Consider the following 14188-nt stretch of genomic DNA (forward strand, 5'->3'; position numbering starts at 1 on the left):
TTCTTTTCTCAGTAACATGTTAGGCATGTGTTGGAGGGTGGTAAAAATACAATAAATTGCCTGTTTGTTTATTTTTTTCTGCTACGTTTCCTGTGCTGTACAATATATCCTTGTAGCTTATGTATTTCATACACAGTAGTTTGTAACTCTCAATCCGCTACCTCTATGCTGCCCCCCACTGATAAACACTAGTTTTTTCTCTATATCTGTGAGTCTGTTTCTGTTTTGTTATATTTATTTGTTTATTTTTTAGATTTCCAATATATATGGTAACATACAGTATTTGTCTTCTCTGACTTATTTCACTAAGCATAATACTCTTCAGGTCCATCTATGTTGTTGCAAATGGCAAATTTTCATTCTTTTTTTATGATTGAATAGTATTCCATTATATATAAATATATATATACACACATGTATATATATACCACGTATATATATATTATTGATATATATATCAATAATATCTATTCATATGTTGATGGACACTTAGGATGTTTCCATATTTTGGCTATTGTAAATAATGCTACTATGAACACACTGGGGTGCATGTATCTTTTAAATTAATATTCCTGTTTCCTTTGAATATATACCCAGGAGTGGAATTGCTGGATCATGTGGCAGTTCTATTTTCAGTCTTATGAGGAACCTTCATACTGTTTTCCTCAGTGGTTGCACCACTTGCCTTTTTAGATAACACATCTCCAGATCAAAAGGAGCTGTGCCAAGAAGCCTCATCCATATCTAGACCTGGTATAGATGATAAGATCTTAGACTTCAAGATAAAACTAGAATGTAATGAGATTTTAGAAGGAAGAGGTGAGTACATTTTGCATGTGGGAGAAATATTAACATGTAGCCAGAGGGAAGACTATCATAGACTATTTCCAAAAATGACCATCTATAATTTGTACCACCCCTACCTATATATGCCCTTTCTCCCATCAAAAAGTAGAATATATTTTCCCTCCCTTTGAGTCTGGGCTGGCCCCTAACCAGTAAAATGTGGGGAAATTATGTTCTAAGGCTTCTGAGTGCAGGTCTTAAAGGGTCTTGCAGTTTCTTTTGACCTACTGGAGTCCAGCTTCTGTGTAATGATACATGGGCTTGACTACTAAATGATGATCAACCACATGAAAGAAAGATTCAGCCCTTAGCCATTCCACTTACCACCAGACATTTGAGGAAGCCATCTTAAACATTCTAAAGCTGAATGAAGCTACATGAGTGACCCCAGGACAACATGGAGCAGAAGAATCATCCCGATAAGCCCAGCCAACCCAAAAATCAATGAGAAATAATTAACTATTGGTGTAGTAAACCTCTAAATATTAGTGTACTTTGTTATAGAGTAATAGAAAACTGAAATAAACATATGCACTTGACCACAAAATATACCTTTTAAAACTTTCAAAAAGTATGGACTTTCTATGTACTATTTTCTGATGTTAATTCTATAAAAAGGTAAACCAACGATGAAAAGATGAACTAAAAACATTTTTGTGAAACAAAGAAAAACTCAAACACCTATAAAGTACAAATGAAGTTGTATTCAGTGAAAAATGTGTAGCCTCAATATTGTTTACTGTAATTAAACAAATGTAAAAATAAATAAACTACCTATATAACTAATACAGATTTGAAAAGAAACTAAAAATAAACCAAAGATAAGAAGTGGCAGAAGAAATTAATAACAATAAAGGTTAGAGTAATTAAGTAGAAAACAAACAGTAACAGCAACAAGAAATAAAACAGTAAAATAGCTAAGTGAAACTCTAAACCTATTTTTATATAAAAATTATAATCCCCTAACAAACCTGATTAAAAGGAAAGGAAAAAAAAACAACAAATACTTCTGTAAATAGAAAAAGAAGTTAGAAATAGAGATACAGAAAAAAACATATAACGTAAAATTCAAGCAGTACACTTGAAAAACCATTAGAAATGGATAAATTTATATGAAAATATAAACTACAAAAATAGATGCACCAATAATCTCAAAAGGAATTTGGAAACTGGTCAAAGAACTACCATTTTTTAAAAGGCTCCTAGATAATTTTACAGGTAAATTCTACATAATCTTCAAATCATTTCTCCCTTTTAAAAAAGTCCTTTTTGAATTCTGACTAGAAATGCAGTAAATTTATTAATTTTAAGGGATTAATATTTTTATAAAATTAAACCTTTCCATTTGGCAACAGTAAAATTTGGATTATAAGAAATGTTATTTACATTTCTATCTTAATACATTTAACTTATAATTAACTAGTTTATCACTGAGTTAAATTATTGCAAAAACTCTCTAGTTGTTCTCCCTGACTGCAAAATCCAATCCATACCCTAATGAACAACTAATAAAAAAACTATGTCATGTAAAAAAACTAAAATATAGTTTTACATGACTTATTAAAAAATTTTACAAACATTATACTTACTTGGACAGATAGATAATAATACCAACTGATTCTAATACCCATGCCTGCCTGAGGAAGCAAAACCGAATACATTTTCCCTATAACTGACCCTTGAAAAACATGGGGGTTACAGGAACCCACCCAATGGAAAATCCACATATAAATTTACAGCTGGCCCTTTGTATACATGGTTCCACACCTGCAGATTCAACCAACCACAGATTGTGTAGTACTACAGTACATATTTATTGGAAAAAATCCATGTGTAAGTGGGCCCTCACAGCACAAACCCATGTTGTTCAAGGACTGACTATAATTGCAAATGCTAAGCAGGATTCAGAGAGCCATGTTTGCAGTTCAGATTTCAGTACCAATTTGTTCTCTAAACTAAGCAAGTCACATTTTAGCTTCTATTGGTCTCTGTAAAATGGTCTAGATCAGTGATAGTTCATAATGGAGTTTTGGAGGAGGGAGATAAATTCCCAAATTCCTTTAAAATTCTCATTAAATCCACAGACCTTCTCCAGAAAAAATTATACCCACACAGAAAATTTTAATTTTAAATTCAGAAAAAAAATTTAAATGACACTATCTGCGACAAATTGAATGCTTGTGCCCCCCAAAATTCATATACTGAAATCTAATCTCTAATGTAATGGTATTTGGAGGTGGAGCCACTGGAAGATGAATAGGTCATGAGGGTGGTACTCTCATGAATGGAATTAGCACCCTATAAAAGAGATTCTAGAGAGCTCCTTTGCCATTTCTGCCATGTAAAGACACAGCAAGAATATGGCCATCTATGAACCGGGAATCAGGTTCTCACTGGACACCAAATCTGCTGGTGACTTGATCTTTGGACTTCCCTACCTCCAGAACTGTGAGAAATAAATGTTTGTTATTTAAGCTACCCAGTCTAAAGTATTTTGTTACAGAAGCCTGCTATGGTCCAAATGTTTGTGTCCTGCCCCCAAATTCATTATGTTGAAATCCTAATGCCCACTGTGATCATATTAGGAGGCAAAGCCTTTGGGAGGTGATTAGGTCATGAGGGCAGAGCCTTCATGAATGAGATTAACGCCCTTATAAAAGGGGCCTGAGAAAGCTCTCCTTCTGCCATATGAGAATACAAGAATTCTGAAAGCCAGAAGAGGACCCTCACCCCATCATGCTGGTACTCTGATTTTGAACATCTAGCCCCCAGAACTGTTAGAAATAAATTTCTGTTGTTTATAAGCTACCCAATCCCTGACATTTTGTTAAAGCAGTCTGAAGGGACTAAGACATGGCCCAAATGAACTAAAACACTAGTTTCAAGACTTACAATATTAATTAAAAAATGGAATTATAATAAATGTTTTTAAAATACACACAAAATGCTGTTCTATATAAAATCACCTGGTATGGTAGGCAGAATTCTAAAATGGCCTCCATGACCTCCATCCCTAAAGTTATGCTCTGTATAATCCACTCCTTTTAGTGTGAATACAACCTGTGACTTGCTTTTAGCCAACAGAATATTGCACAGTGATGAGATGCCAATCCACTTACTAGACTGTATTATATATTTGACCTGTGAACAGCATGGGTTTGAACTGCCTGGGTCCACTTATACAAGGATATTTTTCAATGAATACTGTACCTGTATTTTCATTTTACAGATCTTTATATCAACTACATATAGGGAAAAGTGTGTTCGATTAGAGATCACAATATGTGGAATCAAAAGAACTAGGGTTTGGGGCTTCCCTGGTGGCGCAGTGGTTGAGAGTCCACCTGCCGATGCAGGGGACACAGGTTCATGCCCCGGTCTGGGAAGATCCCACATGCCACGGAGTGGCTGGGCCCATGAGCCATGCCACTGAGCCTGCGCATCTGGAGCCTGTGCTCTGCAACGGAAGAGGCCACAACAGTGAGAGGCCCGCGTACCGCAAAAAAAATAATAAAATAAAATAACTAGGGTTTGAGTCCTGACTCTACCCTAGCTGTTTTGCCTTCCTGCCCTTTGGTGAGTCATTTATCAATTCCTTTGTTTTTGAGGCAGAGATAGCAGTATGCAAATTTTCAACTGTGAGGGAGGGGATGGCATTCCTAACCTCCATGTCGTTCAAGGATCAACTATATAGCTGAGGTGATAAGGTGTCACTCTTATGATCATATTATATTGCATGAGACTGTCTTAGCAAGAAAGAGAGACTCTTTGCTGGCCTTAAAGAAGAAGTGAGATGTTATAATGTAAACTGCTTATGGAGAAGGCCACATGGCTAAATGCCCCAGTCCTACAACTGCACAGAACTGAAATTTGCCACATCTACTTAAGCTTGGAAGAGGACCCCAAGTGACCAAAAAAAGCAGAGCCTAGCCAACGCCTTGACTGCTGTATGGTGAGGCCTTGAGCATAGGACACAGATTAGCCATGCTCAGACTCCTAAGCCATTCAAAACTATGAGACAATTTAAATTGTTTTAAGCTGCAAAATGTGAGGTAACTTGTTATGCAGAAATAGAAAACTAATACCATAAAGTTGTTCATTTTATATTCAGTATTTCAAGCAGTACTCTCATTTTCTTTGCAAATTTATGTTATTTGATTCTTGAATCATGCAGGTACATACTTGTAGGACACTTAAGTCCAGCCACTCATGGGATGAGAGTGACCAAATGGGTGACATGACGCTCTGATAGTTAAGAAGTTAACTTGTAGCAAAAGAAAGTTTACCAAAGACAAGATGAAACAAAGGGTTACTTGTATTCTTTTCATTGGATCACATAAAAAAGAGTGGGCTATATTTACAATCTCTGAAAATTTTTCCTATTTGCTTCTTGCATCTCTTATACCTTCTTAAAATAGATAGGGAAGTTATTGTTTTACCCATTTTAGTGATGAAAAATATGAAGTTCAAGTAGGTTAAAGGGACTTGTCTAATGTCACTTAACTAGTAAGTCTGCTCTGACTCATAATATGATGTTCTTTCCTCCATGATACTGCCTATAATTGAGTGAACTATGGTAATTTTCATAACCTTGACAGTAAGTGTGTCTAAATTTAACATTTGGTTTTCGAAACTTGCTGAGAAAAGTCAACTGACAAGAAAGAAGTATCTTAGGAAGAAATTTAGTACACATATACACTCACAAACACACATACATACACACCTATATTCATATACATACTAATATTGTCTATATATACAATTATCAGAGCCTTATTAATCACATTTAGATGCACAGAGAGAGATTCTGTGTTACCTGGACTTGAGGCATATCTTCTTTTACTTTAAGCTCTTTCACTATAGACTTCTTCCTGAAAAAAAAAAATGTTTTTAAATATATCATGATATTTTATGATATTTGCATGACTACTTTGCTTTCTTGATGAGTACTTAAACCATTTTAAAGAAATGAAATTTTGAGAGGTGTACCCAAAATGATGGAGTAGGAAGACCCCAAATTTACCTCCTCCCACAGGCACACCAAAATTACAACTATTTACAGAGCAACTATTGATGAGAATGCCATGAAGACTACCAGAAAAGACTGTCCACAAGTAAAGATATTAAGAAGTAACCACAATGAGATGGATAGGAGGGGTAAAGACTCAGTATAGTGAAGACCCACATTCCTGGGTAGGTGACCCACAAATGGGAGGATAATCACAATTGCAGTTGTTCTCCCCCAAGGAGTGAGGGGTCTGAGCTCCACACCAGACTCCCTACCCCAGGGGTCCAACAGTGAGAAGATGAGCCTCAAGAACAATATGCAAGCCCTGTTGGCCTGTGAAGGCCAACAGGGCTTGCATATTGGAGAGCAGGAGGGCTGTAGGAAACGTAGATCCCACTCTTCTGAGACATGCAAAATCTCACATGCTGAGTCCCAGCGTAGTGGTGGTAATTTAAAAGGAGCCAGGGTCAGACCCATTTGCTGATTTTGGAGAGCCTCCTGGAGAGGTAGGAGGCAACTGGGACTCCCCTTGGGGACACAAAGGCTGGCAGCACCCATTTTGGGGAGCTCATTCTACCATGAGGACAAGGTGCTCTCAAGCACCATTTTGGAATCCTCCCTCTAGACTATTAGTACCAGGGGCTTACCCACTCACCAGCAGGCTGACACTAGCCCAAGGAGCCCCTGACCCCCAGCCTGGGTACCCAGCCCTGCCCACCAGCAGGCCAGCAACCACCACATGAGGCAGGATCTGGCACCCTACCTCAGGAAACAAACACACAAAATCTCAAATAAACAATCTCACCTTACACCTAAAGGAATTAGAAAGAGAAGAACAAATAAAGCCCAAAATTAGTAAAAGAAAATAAATGATACAGATCGGAACAAAAATAAATCAAATAAAGACTAAAAGAAAAAATAAAAGAGGTCAAGGAAACTACAAGCTGGTTTTGAAAAGTTAAACAAAACTGACAAAACTTTATCCAGATTAAACAAGAAAAAAAGAAAGAGCGGTCCCAAATAAATAAAATAAAAAATGAAAGAGAAATTACAACTGACACCACAGAAATACATAAGAGATTAGTACAAACAATTATATACAATAAATGGACAACCTAGAAAAAATGGATAAATTCCTAGAAATGTACAATTTCCCAAGACTGAATCAGGAAGAAATAGAAAATATGAACAGAGTGATTACCAGAAATGAAATTGAATCATTAATCAAAAAACTCCCAATGAACCAAAGTCCATGACCAGATCAATTCAAAGGTGAGTTCTAACAACCATTAAGAAAGAGTTAACACTTACCCTTCTCTAACTATTCAAAAAATTTAAAGAGGAGGGAACACTCTGAACTCATTCTTAGACAAGCATCACCCTGATATGAAAACCAGATAGAGACACCACAAAAAAGGAAAGTTACAAATCAATATCACTGATAAATATAGATGCAAAAATCCTCAACAAAATATTAGCAAACCAAATTCAACAATACATTAAAAGGATCATACACCATGATCAAGTGGGATTCTAACTATGGTTGCAAGGATAATTTGACATCCAAAAATCAACTAACATAATAAACCATGTTAACAAAACAAAGAATAAATATCATATGATCATCTTCATAGATGCAGAAAAAGCTTTTGACAAAGTTCAAAATCCATTTATGAGAAAAACTCTCAACAAAGTAGATACAGAGGGAACATACCTCAACATAATAAAGGTACTATATGAAAAACCCAAAGCCAACATCATATTCTACAAGAAAAAGCTGAAAACATTTCCTCTAACATCAAGAATAAGACAAGGATGCCCATCACCTTTATTCAACATAATGTTGAAACTGAAGCCCTAGCCACAGCAATCAGACAAGACAAAGATATAAAAGGAATTCAAATTGGAGAAGAAAAAAATAAAACTGTCATTGTTTGCACATGACATGATACTACATTTAGAAAATCCTAAAGATGCTACCAAAAAAGACTATTAGAAACAATAAGTGAACTCAGTAAAGTTGCAGGATACAAAATTAATATACAGAAATCTCTTGGGTTTCACACACTAACAACAAACTATCAGAAAAAGAAATTAAGAAAACAATCCCACTCATAATTGTATCAAAAAGAATAAAGTACTTAGGGATAAATCTAACTGAGGAGGTAAAAGACCTGAACCTGGAAACCTGTAAGAAAGTTATAAAAGAAATTAAAAATAACATTAACAAATGGAAAAATATTCTATGCTTATGGAGTGGAAGAATTAACATTGTTAAAATGACATACTACCAAAAGAAGTCTACAGACTCAGTACAATCTCTATAAAAATACCAATGGCATTTTTCACAGAACTAGAACAAATAATTCTAAAATTTCTATGGTAACACAAAAAGACCCCAAATAGCCAAAACAATCTTGAGAAAGAACAGAGCTGGAGGTAGCATGTGCCCTGATTTCAACCTATACTACAAAGATACAGTAATCAAAACATGGCACTGGACAAAAACAGACACACAGTTCAATGAAACAGAGTAGAGAGCCCAGAAATAAATTCATACATATATGGTCAATGAATCTAAGACAATGGAGGCAAGAATATACAATGTGAAAAAGGCAGCCTCTTGAATTAATGATGTTGGGAAAACTGAACAGCAACATGTATTGTAGAAGAATCAAACTGAACTACATTCTCACACCATATACAAAAGTAAACTCAAAGTGGATTAAAGACTTAACTATAAGGCCTGCAACCATAAAACTCCTAGAAGGTAACATAAGTGGTACACTCTTTAACATTGGTGTTAGCCATATTTTTGGTATATGTCTCCTCAGGCAAGAGAAACAAAAGGAAAAATAAACAAATGGAACTACATCAAACTGAAAAAAGCTTTTGCACAGCAAAGCAAACTATCAACAGAATGAAGAGTCAGCGTACTATATGGGAGAAGATATTCCCAAATGATACATGTGATAAGGAGTTAATATCCAAATACAAAGAACTCCTACAACTTAACATCAAAAAAACCAAAAAATCTGATTTTAAAATGGCAGAGAACCTGAATAGACATTTTTCCAAACAAGGTGTCTAGATGGCCAACAGGTGCATGAAAAGATGCTCAACATTACTAATCACCAGGGAAATGCAAATTAAAACCTCAATGAGGGGCTTCCCTGGTGGCGCAGTGGTTGAGAGTCCGCCTGCCGATACAGGGGACATGGGTTCGTGCCCCGGTCTGGGAAGATCCCACGTGCCGCGGAGCGGCTGGGCCCGTGAGCCATGGCCGCTGAGCCTGTGCGTCCGGAGCCTGTGCTCCGCAACGGGAGAGGCCACAACAGTGAGAGGCCTGTGTACCACAAAAAAAAAAAAGAAAGAAAAAAAAAAACCCTCAATGAGATATCACCTTACACCTGTCAGGATGGCTATTATCAAAAAGACAACAAATAACAAGTGTTGCAAGGATGTGGAGAAAAAGGAACCCTTGGTGCTTTGTTGGTGGAAATGTAAACTGGTGCAGTCACTATAAAAAAAAGTATGGGAGTTCTTCAAACAATTAAAAATAATACTACCATATGATCCATCAAGTCCACTTCTGGGTATTTTTTCAAAGAAAACAAAAACACTATCCCCAAAAAATACATGCACCCCTATGTTCATTGCATAATTATTTATAAATGCCAAGATATGGAAGTAACCTAAGTACCCATCAATAGATGAATGGCTAAAGAAGATGTGGTATGTATGTGTGTATATACAGATATAGATATAGATACCATATATATGTTGTAATATAACTCAACCAACAAAAAGAATGAAATCTTGCCATCTGCGACAACATGGATTGTCAGACAAAGAGACAAATACTGTATGATTTCACTTATATATGGAATCTAAAAAACAAATGAACAAACATAGCAAAACAGAAGCAAACTCATAGGTACAGAGAACAAACTGGTGGTTTCCAGAGGGGAGGAGGGAAGGGGAATAATTTAAATAGGTAAGGGAGATAAAGAAATACAAAATGCCAGTTATAAAATCAATAAGTCATGGGGTGTAATGTATAGCATAGGGAATATAGTCATTAACATCATAATAACTTTGTGTGGCGACAGACTTATCATGGTGATCAATTTGTAATGTATTAAAATATCAAATTACTGTGTCATATACCTGTAACTAATATAATAAGCCAATTATACTTGCATAAAAAAGAAAGTAAAATTTCATAAGAAATTCATATTTTTAAAAGCCATAAAATTGATAAAGGTTAAATGATAAATAATTGAATAACATTTCTCAAACTGACATCTCGTTGGTATGATTAAAATATGGTACGTTGAGATGGGAAAAGGATTTCCAAAGTACATTGGTCATTTTTTCTTCTCTGGTCATCTTTTCTTTTCTCAAGAAAAGGCCATTTGTCTGATGAATTTCTTTTCAGAATTTGTGGAACTCTATAAAGTTTGAATTCATAGTTTTGTTAATAAGCTATATATTTATATGAGGGTTTGATCAAGCAAATTCCAACTGCACAAGTTATTTTATATTAGTAAAGAAAATATTCTCTTGGCAAGGCCACTTTACAATAACCCATATACATTAAAAACAGATACTTTTTTTAATAAAATAAGACAACCAAGAAGTACAGTAAAAAGGAAGAGCCCAGAATGGGGAGAGGGATTAACATACAAATTACAAATCATTAGCTAAACCATCAAGAAAACACTGTAAATCCTTTTTTCCCTAAAATTATTTGTATTTAATTGTTTACCTATTCCTGAATATCTTGTGATTTATTCTACTCTAACCCATTTTTAGTTCTTTGCTCTTTCCTTCTCAGCTTTCTCCCATAATCATATCCTGGTCTGCTTATAAAACTATATATTTGCTAATGCTATGCTTTTTTAGAAACCTGTTAATAAGTTATATTTATATGATCCTAAATTGTATAAAATGAAAATATAAGTTTATAAGTAAAAAATATTAACAAGTATCTTTATGTCTTACTCTTCTGAATCTTCAGATATTCCTTCGTCTTTTTTCTTCTCCATTTTCATAGTTTTCTTTTGTCGCTCACTTGTAGCCTTTGTTTTCTATGTAGTTTTATATAAGCCAGAAATAAACAGTTAAGGAGACCATAAATTATAGGTAAATACATGATAATACACATTACTAAGATTGCCATTTTACTCTGAGAATCACTATACTATATTTCAAGGGAAATTATCTGAATAAAAGCAAAACAAAATTAATGATATAGGCTGAATGTTTGTTATAGTGCTTTACAGAATGTAAGTTGCAAATAAGCTAATACATATCAAACAATTAAATTCCTTGACAAATTACAGTCAGTTCTGCTATAACATTGCATACAACATCCTGAAAATCACCTCACTGTGAAAAATCATATGATAAAAACTGCAGGATATATGAGGAAAATGGGGTAAGGTGCACAGAACACAAAAAAACTGTCGATGATACATTAAAAAAATAAAAACTGAATAAGAACATTAATCCAGCTTTATACAGTTAAATGATTAAGAAATACATACTACAAGAAACATAGCTCTTTATCTTGAATAAGACATGAAGCTTGTTTTTGGAAATGAGCATCAAACAGATTTCAACTTGTGAGTTATTAGGCAGTATGGGAAGGAAGGCTATCTGAAATTGGATGAAAAGTTGTAACACCATATGTGGACTGGTGTGGTACACAATACACATGGTAAACCAAAGAAGCTTGTAGAAGCTGTTTTTCTACATTCACCTAGTACTATTTTCAGATGAATTTGTGCATAAGCAAATGTAAAATTCACATTATGCTCAAACTGTTCTGTCATGTTGTAACAAATCTGCATTTCAAAACAAATATTAGAGCAGAACTGACCACAGGTTTTAAAGTATTCTTCAACTACTATGTAGTACTGGATTATTTTCTACAAGAAAGGATAGAAAAACTTTGACAATTAGAGTATTGAAAATTTTAGATGAGCTTAATAATAGACACTATTAGGTATTGGGAGATCATTTCCTATTTCAGACCACAACCTCCAACAGATACCAAATTAACTGTAGCAAAGTTCTCACAAGTTAAACCCCAAGTGTAACAATTCCTATAAAATATAGAAAATAAGTATAATAATACATTTTTAATGAGAATTGTTAAGGTTGCCAAATAATTTTCCAGTTTAAACACGAGTTTTGGTACATATTTCCTATTAAGAAAAATCTAATATACTGGCAATCAAAACATACTAAAATAACGAAAGGGAAAAAAGACTGAAAAATAACGAACAGATCATCAGTAAGTTGTGGGACAACTTCAAGTGGATTAATATACTTACAGTTGGAATTCATGGAGAGAAGGGGTGGGAAAAGAGAATAACTATTTGAAGAAATAATGGCCAATTTTTTCCAACTTTGATGAAAACTGTACGTCCACAAATCCACAACAGTACAAGAAAAACTACCCCCAAGATACATCATAATCAAATTATTTAAAAGCAGCAATAAAAAGAAAATCTTAAAAGCAGACAGCGGAGAAAAGCAGAATACACACAAGAATAAACAAGAAAACAGATTTCTTTTAAGAAATAATGCAAGCCTGAAGACAAAGGAGCAATATCTTTAAACCACTCAACCTAGAATTCTTTATCCAGGAAAAATATCTTTCAAAACTGATGGCAAAAGAAATTTTTTTTTGTCTGGAAATCAAAGAGGTGAAAGAATTCAGCAGCAGCAGCCCTGCACAATAAAAAAGATAAAGAATCCTTCAAGGAGAAGAAAAATGATACCAGACAGAAATAAGAAAATACACAAAGAAGAACAAATGATAATTATGTGGGTAAATATAAAGACTGTTTTCTTGTTATTTAAATCTCTATAAAAGGTAATATTTTACAGCAAAATTAATAACAATGTGTTGTGCAGTAAAATGTATAAAAACAATTGCACAAAGGCCAGAAAGGGACAAATGAAAATATGTTTCAAGATTCTTATACATAAAGTGATTCAATGTCATTTGAATAGAAACTACAGTAAGTTAAAAACAAGACTGTAAACCCTAAAGCAGCCAATAAAGCAACCCACTGAGCAGCAAATTAAAAAGTAATACAGATTTTGCTACCTGAAAGTAGGGTGCTGTTGCAACACATAACTAAAACTATAGAAATGGCTTTGAAATAAGGCAATAGTGGCAGAGGCTGGAAGAATTTTAGGAAGCATAAAAACAAATATTCATGAAAAAATATTATGGGAAGAGGAAACATCCTTTAACCTGATACACGGTTTTGAAAGAGAAAGAGAGACAGAAAGGCAGGCTGACTAATCACAAGAAACAAGAAAACATTCCCCTTAATATCAGGAACAAAACAAAACAAAATGCCTGCTTTCATACTGTTCATTCAGTATAATTCTAGAGGTCTTTCCCAGTGTAGCAAGGCAAGAAGAAGAAAGTATTACAAGTTGGAAAGCAAGAAAATTTAGGCAATCATTTACAGATACTTCAATTATGAAAGTAGGAAATAAAAATCTAACCATTATGATAGTGTAGCTAGGTTTGTAGATGGAAAATTCAATATACAGAAATTTGTTACATTTCTCTAGCAATAGCTTTAAAATATTTTATAAGATACAAATAACATAGCATAAAAATACAAAGTACCTAAGATTAACCTAACAAAAATGAATAAGAGCTTTATGAAGAAAATCATAAACACTGATTGTAAGCATTACAAAACTTTCCAAAATTGCGGCATTTAATGTTTGTAAACAAAAAGATGTATATTGATATCCTATATGTAAATCTCTCAAATTTGATGTACAGCTTGAGTGCACTTGTAGAATTTGACAAATTAACTCTAAAATTTACAAGAAAGTGCAAAGACCAAAAACAAAAAAATTCTCATATATTACAAGGTGGGTTAACTTGCCCACAAAATACCAGGACTTACTATAAATATATAATCATTAAAGATCTCAGTCATTGGTGTAGGAATACACAACGCCAATAGAACAGAATAGAAAGAACAGAAACAAATCTTTTTATGCAGTAATATTTTCTAGCAATAGCATACCAAAATATATATATCTAGGAGCTCCTATTTAGGAAGCTATAGTAGAAAGCCAGGTGATGGCAGAAGTGGAATAAATAAGGAGTCAGGCTAATGTAACTGTGGTTGGCACTCTGCAGAGCCAAGGGGAGCTGCAGGTACAGTCTCAGCTCTCCTGTTATTTTCCCAGACTTTGCCCTGTGTAATGATGAAGATGCCATAAAAAAATTGGCAAGAGTCCCTCCCATCAGGAAGCTTGCACAAGCCTCTTAGATAGCCTCAT

At 34.4% G+C, this 14188-nt stretch overlaps 1 protein-coding gene across 1 annotated transcript in view; it reads right to left on the minus strand.

Annotated features, from left to right (window-relative positions):
• CCDC7 (coiled-coil domain containing 7) overlaps positions 1-14188 on the minus strand; it is a 142573-nt gene that overhangs the window by 66160 nt on the left and 62225 nt on the right. Inside the window, exons 12-13 of the mRNA XM_065871794.1 lie at positions 10862-10947; positions 5663-5717 (exon numbers count right to left, since the gene is read on the minus strand). Of these exons, the coding sequence (XP_065727866.1) occupies positions 5663-5717; positions 10862-10947 (141 nt within the window). The remainder of the gene's footprint in view (positions 1-5662; positions 5718-10861; positions 10948-14188) is intronic.

Source organism: Phocoena phocoena, chromosome 2 (genome assembly GCF_963924675.1).
Source record: "Phocoena phocoena chromosome 2, mPhoPho1.1, whole genome shotgun sequence".
Lineage (NCBI taxonomy): Eukaryota > Metazoa > Chordata > Mammalia > Artiodactyla > Phocoenidae > Phocoena > Phocoena phocoena.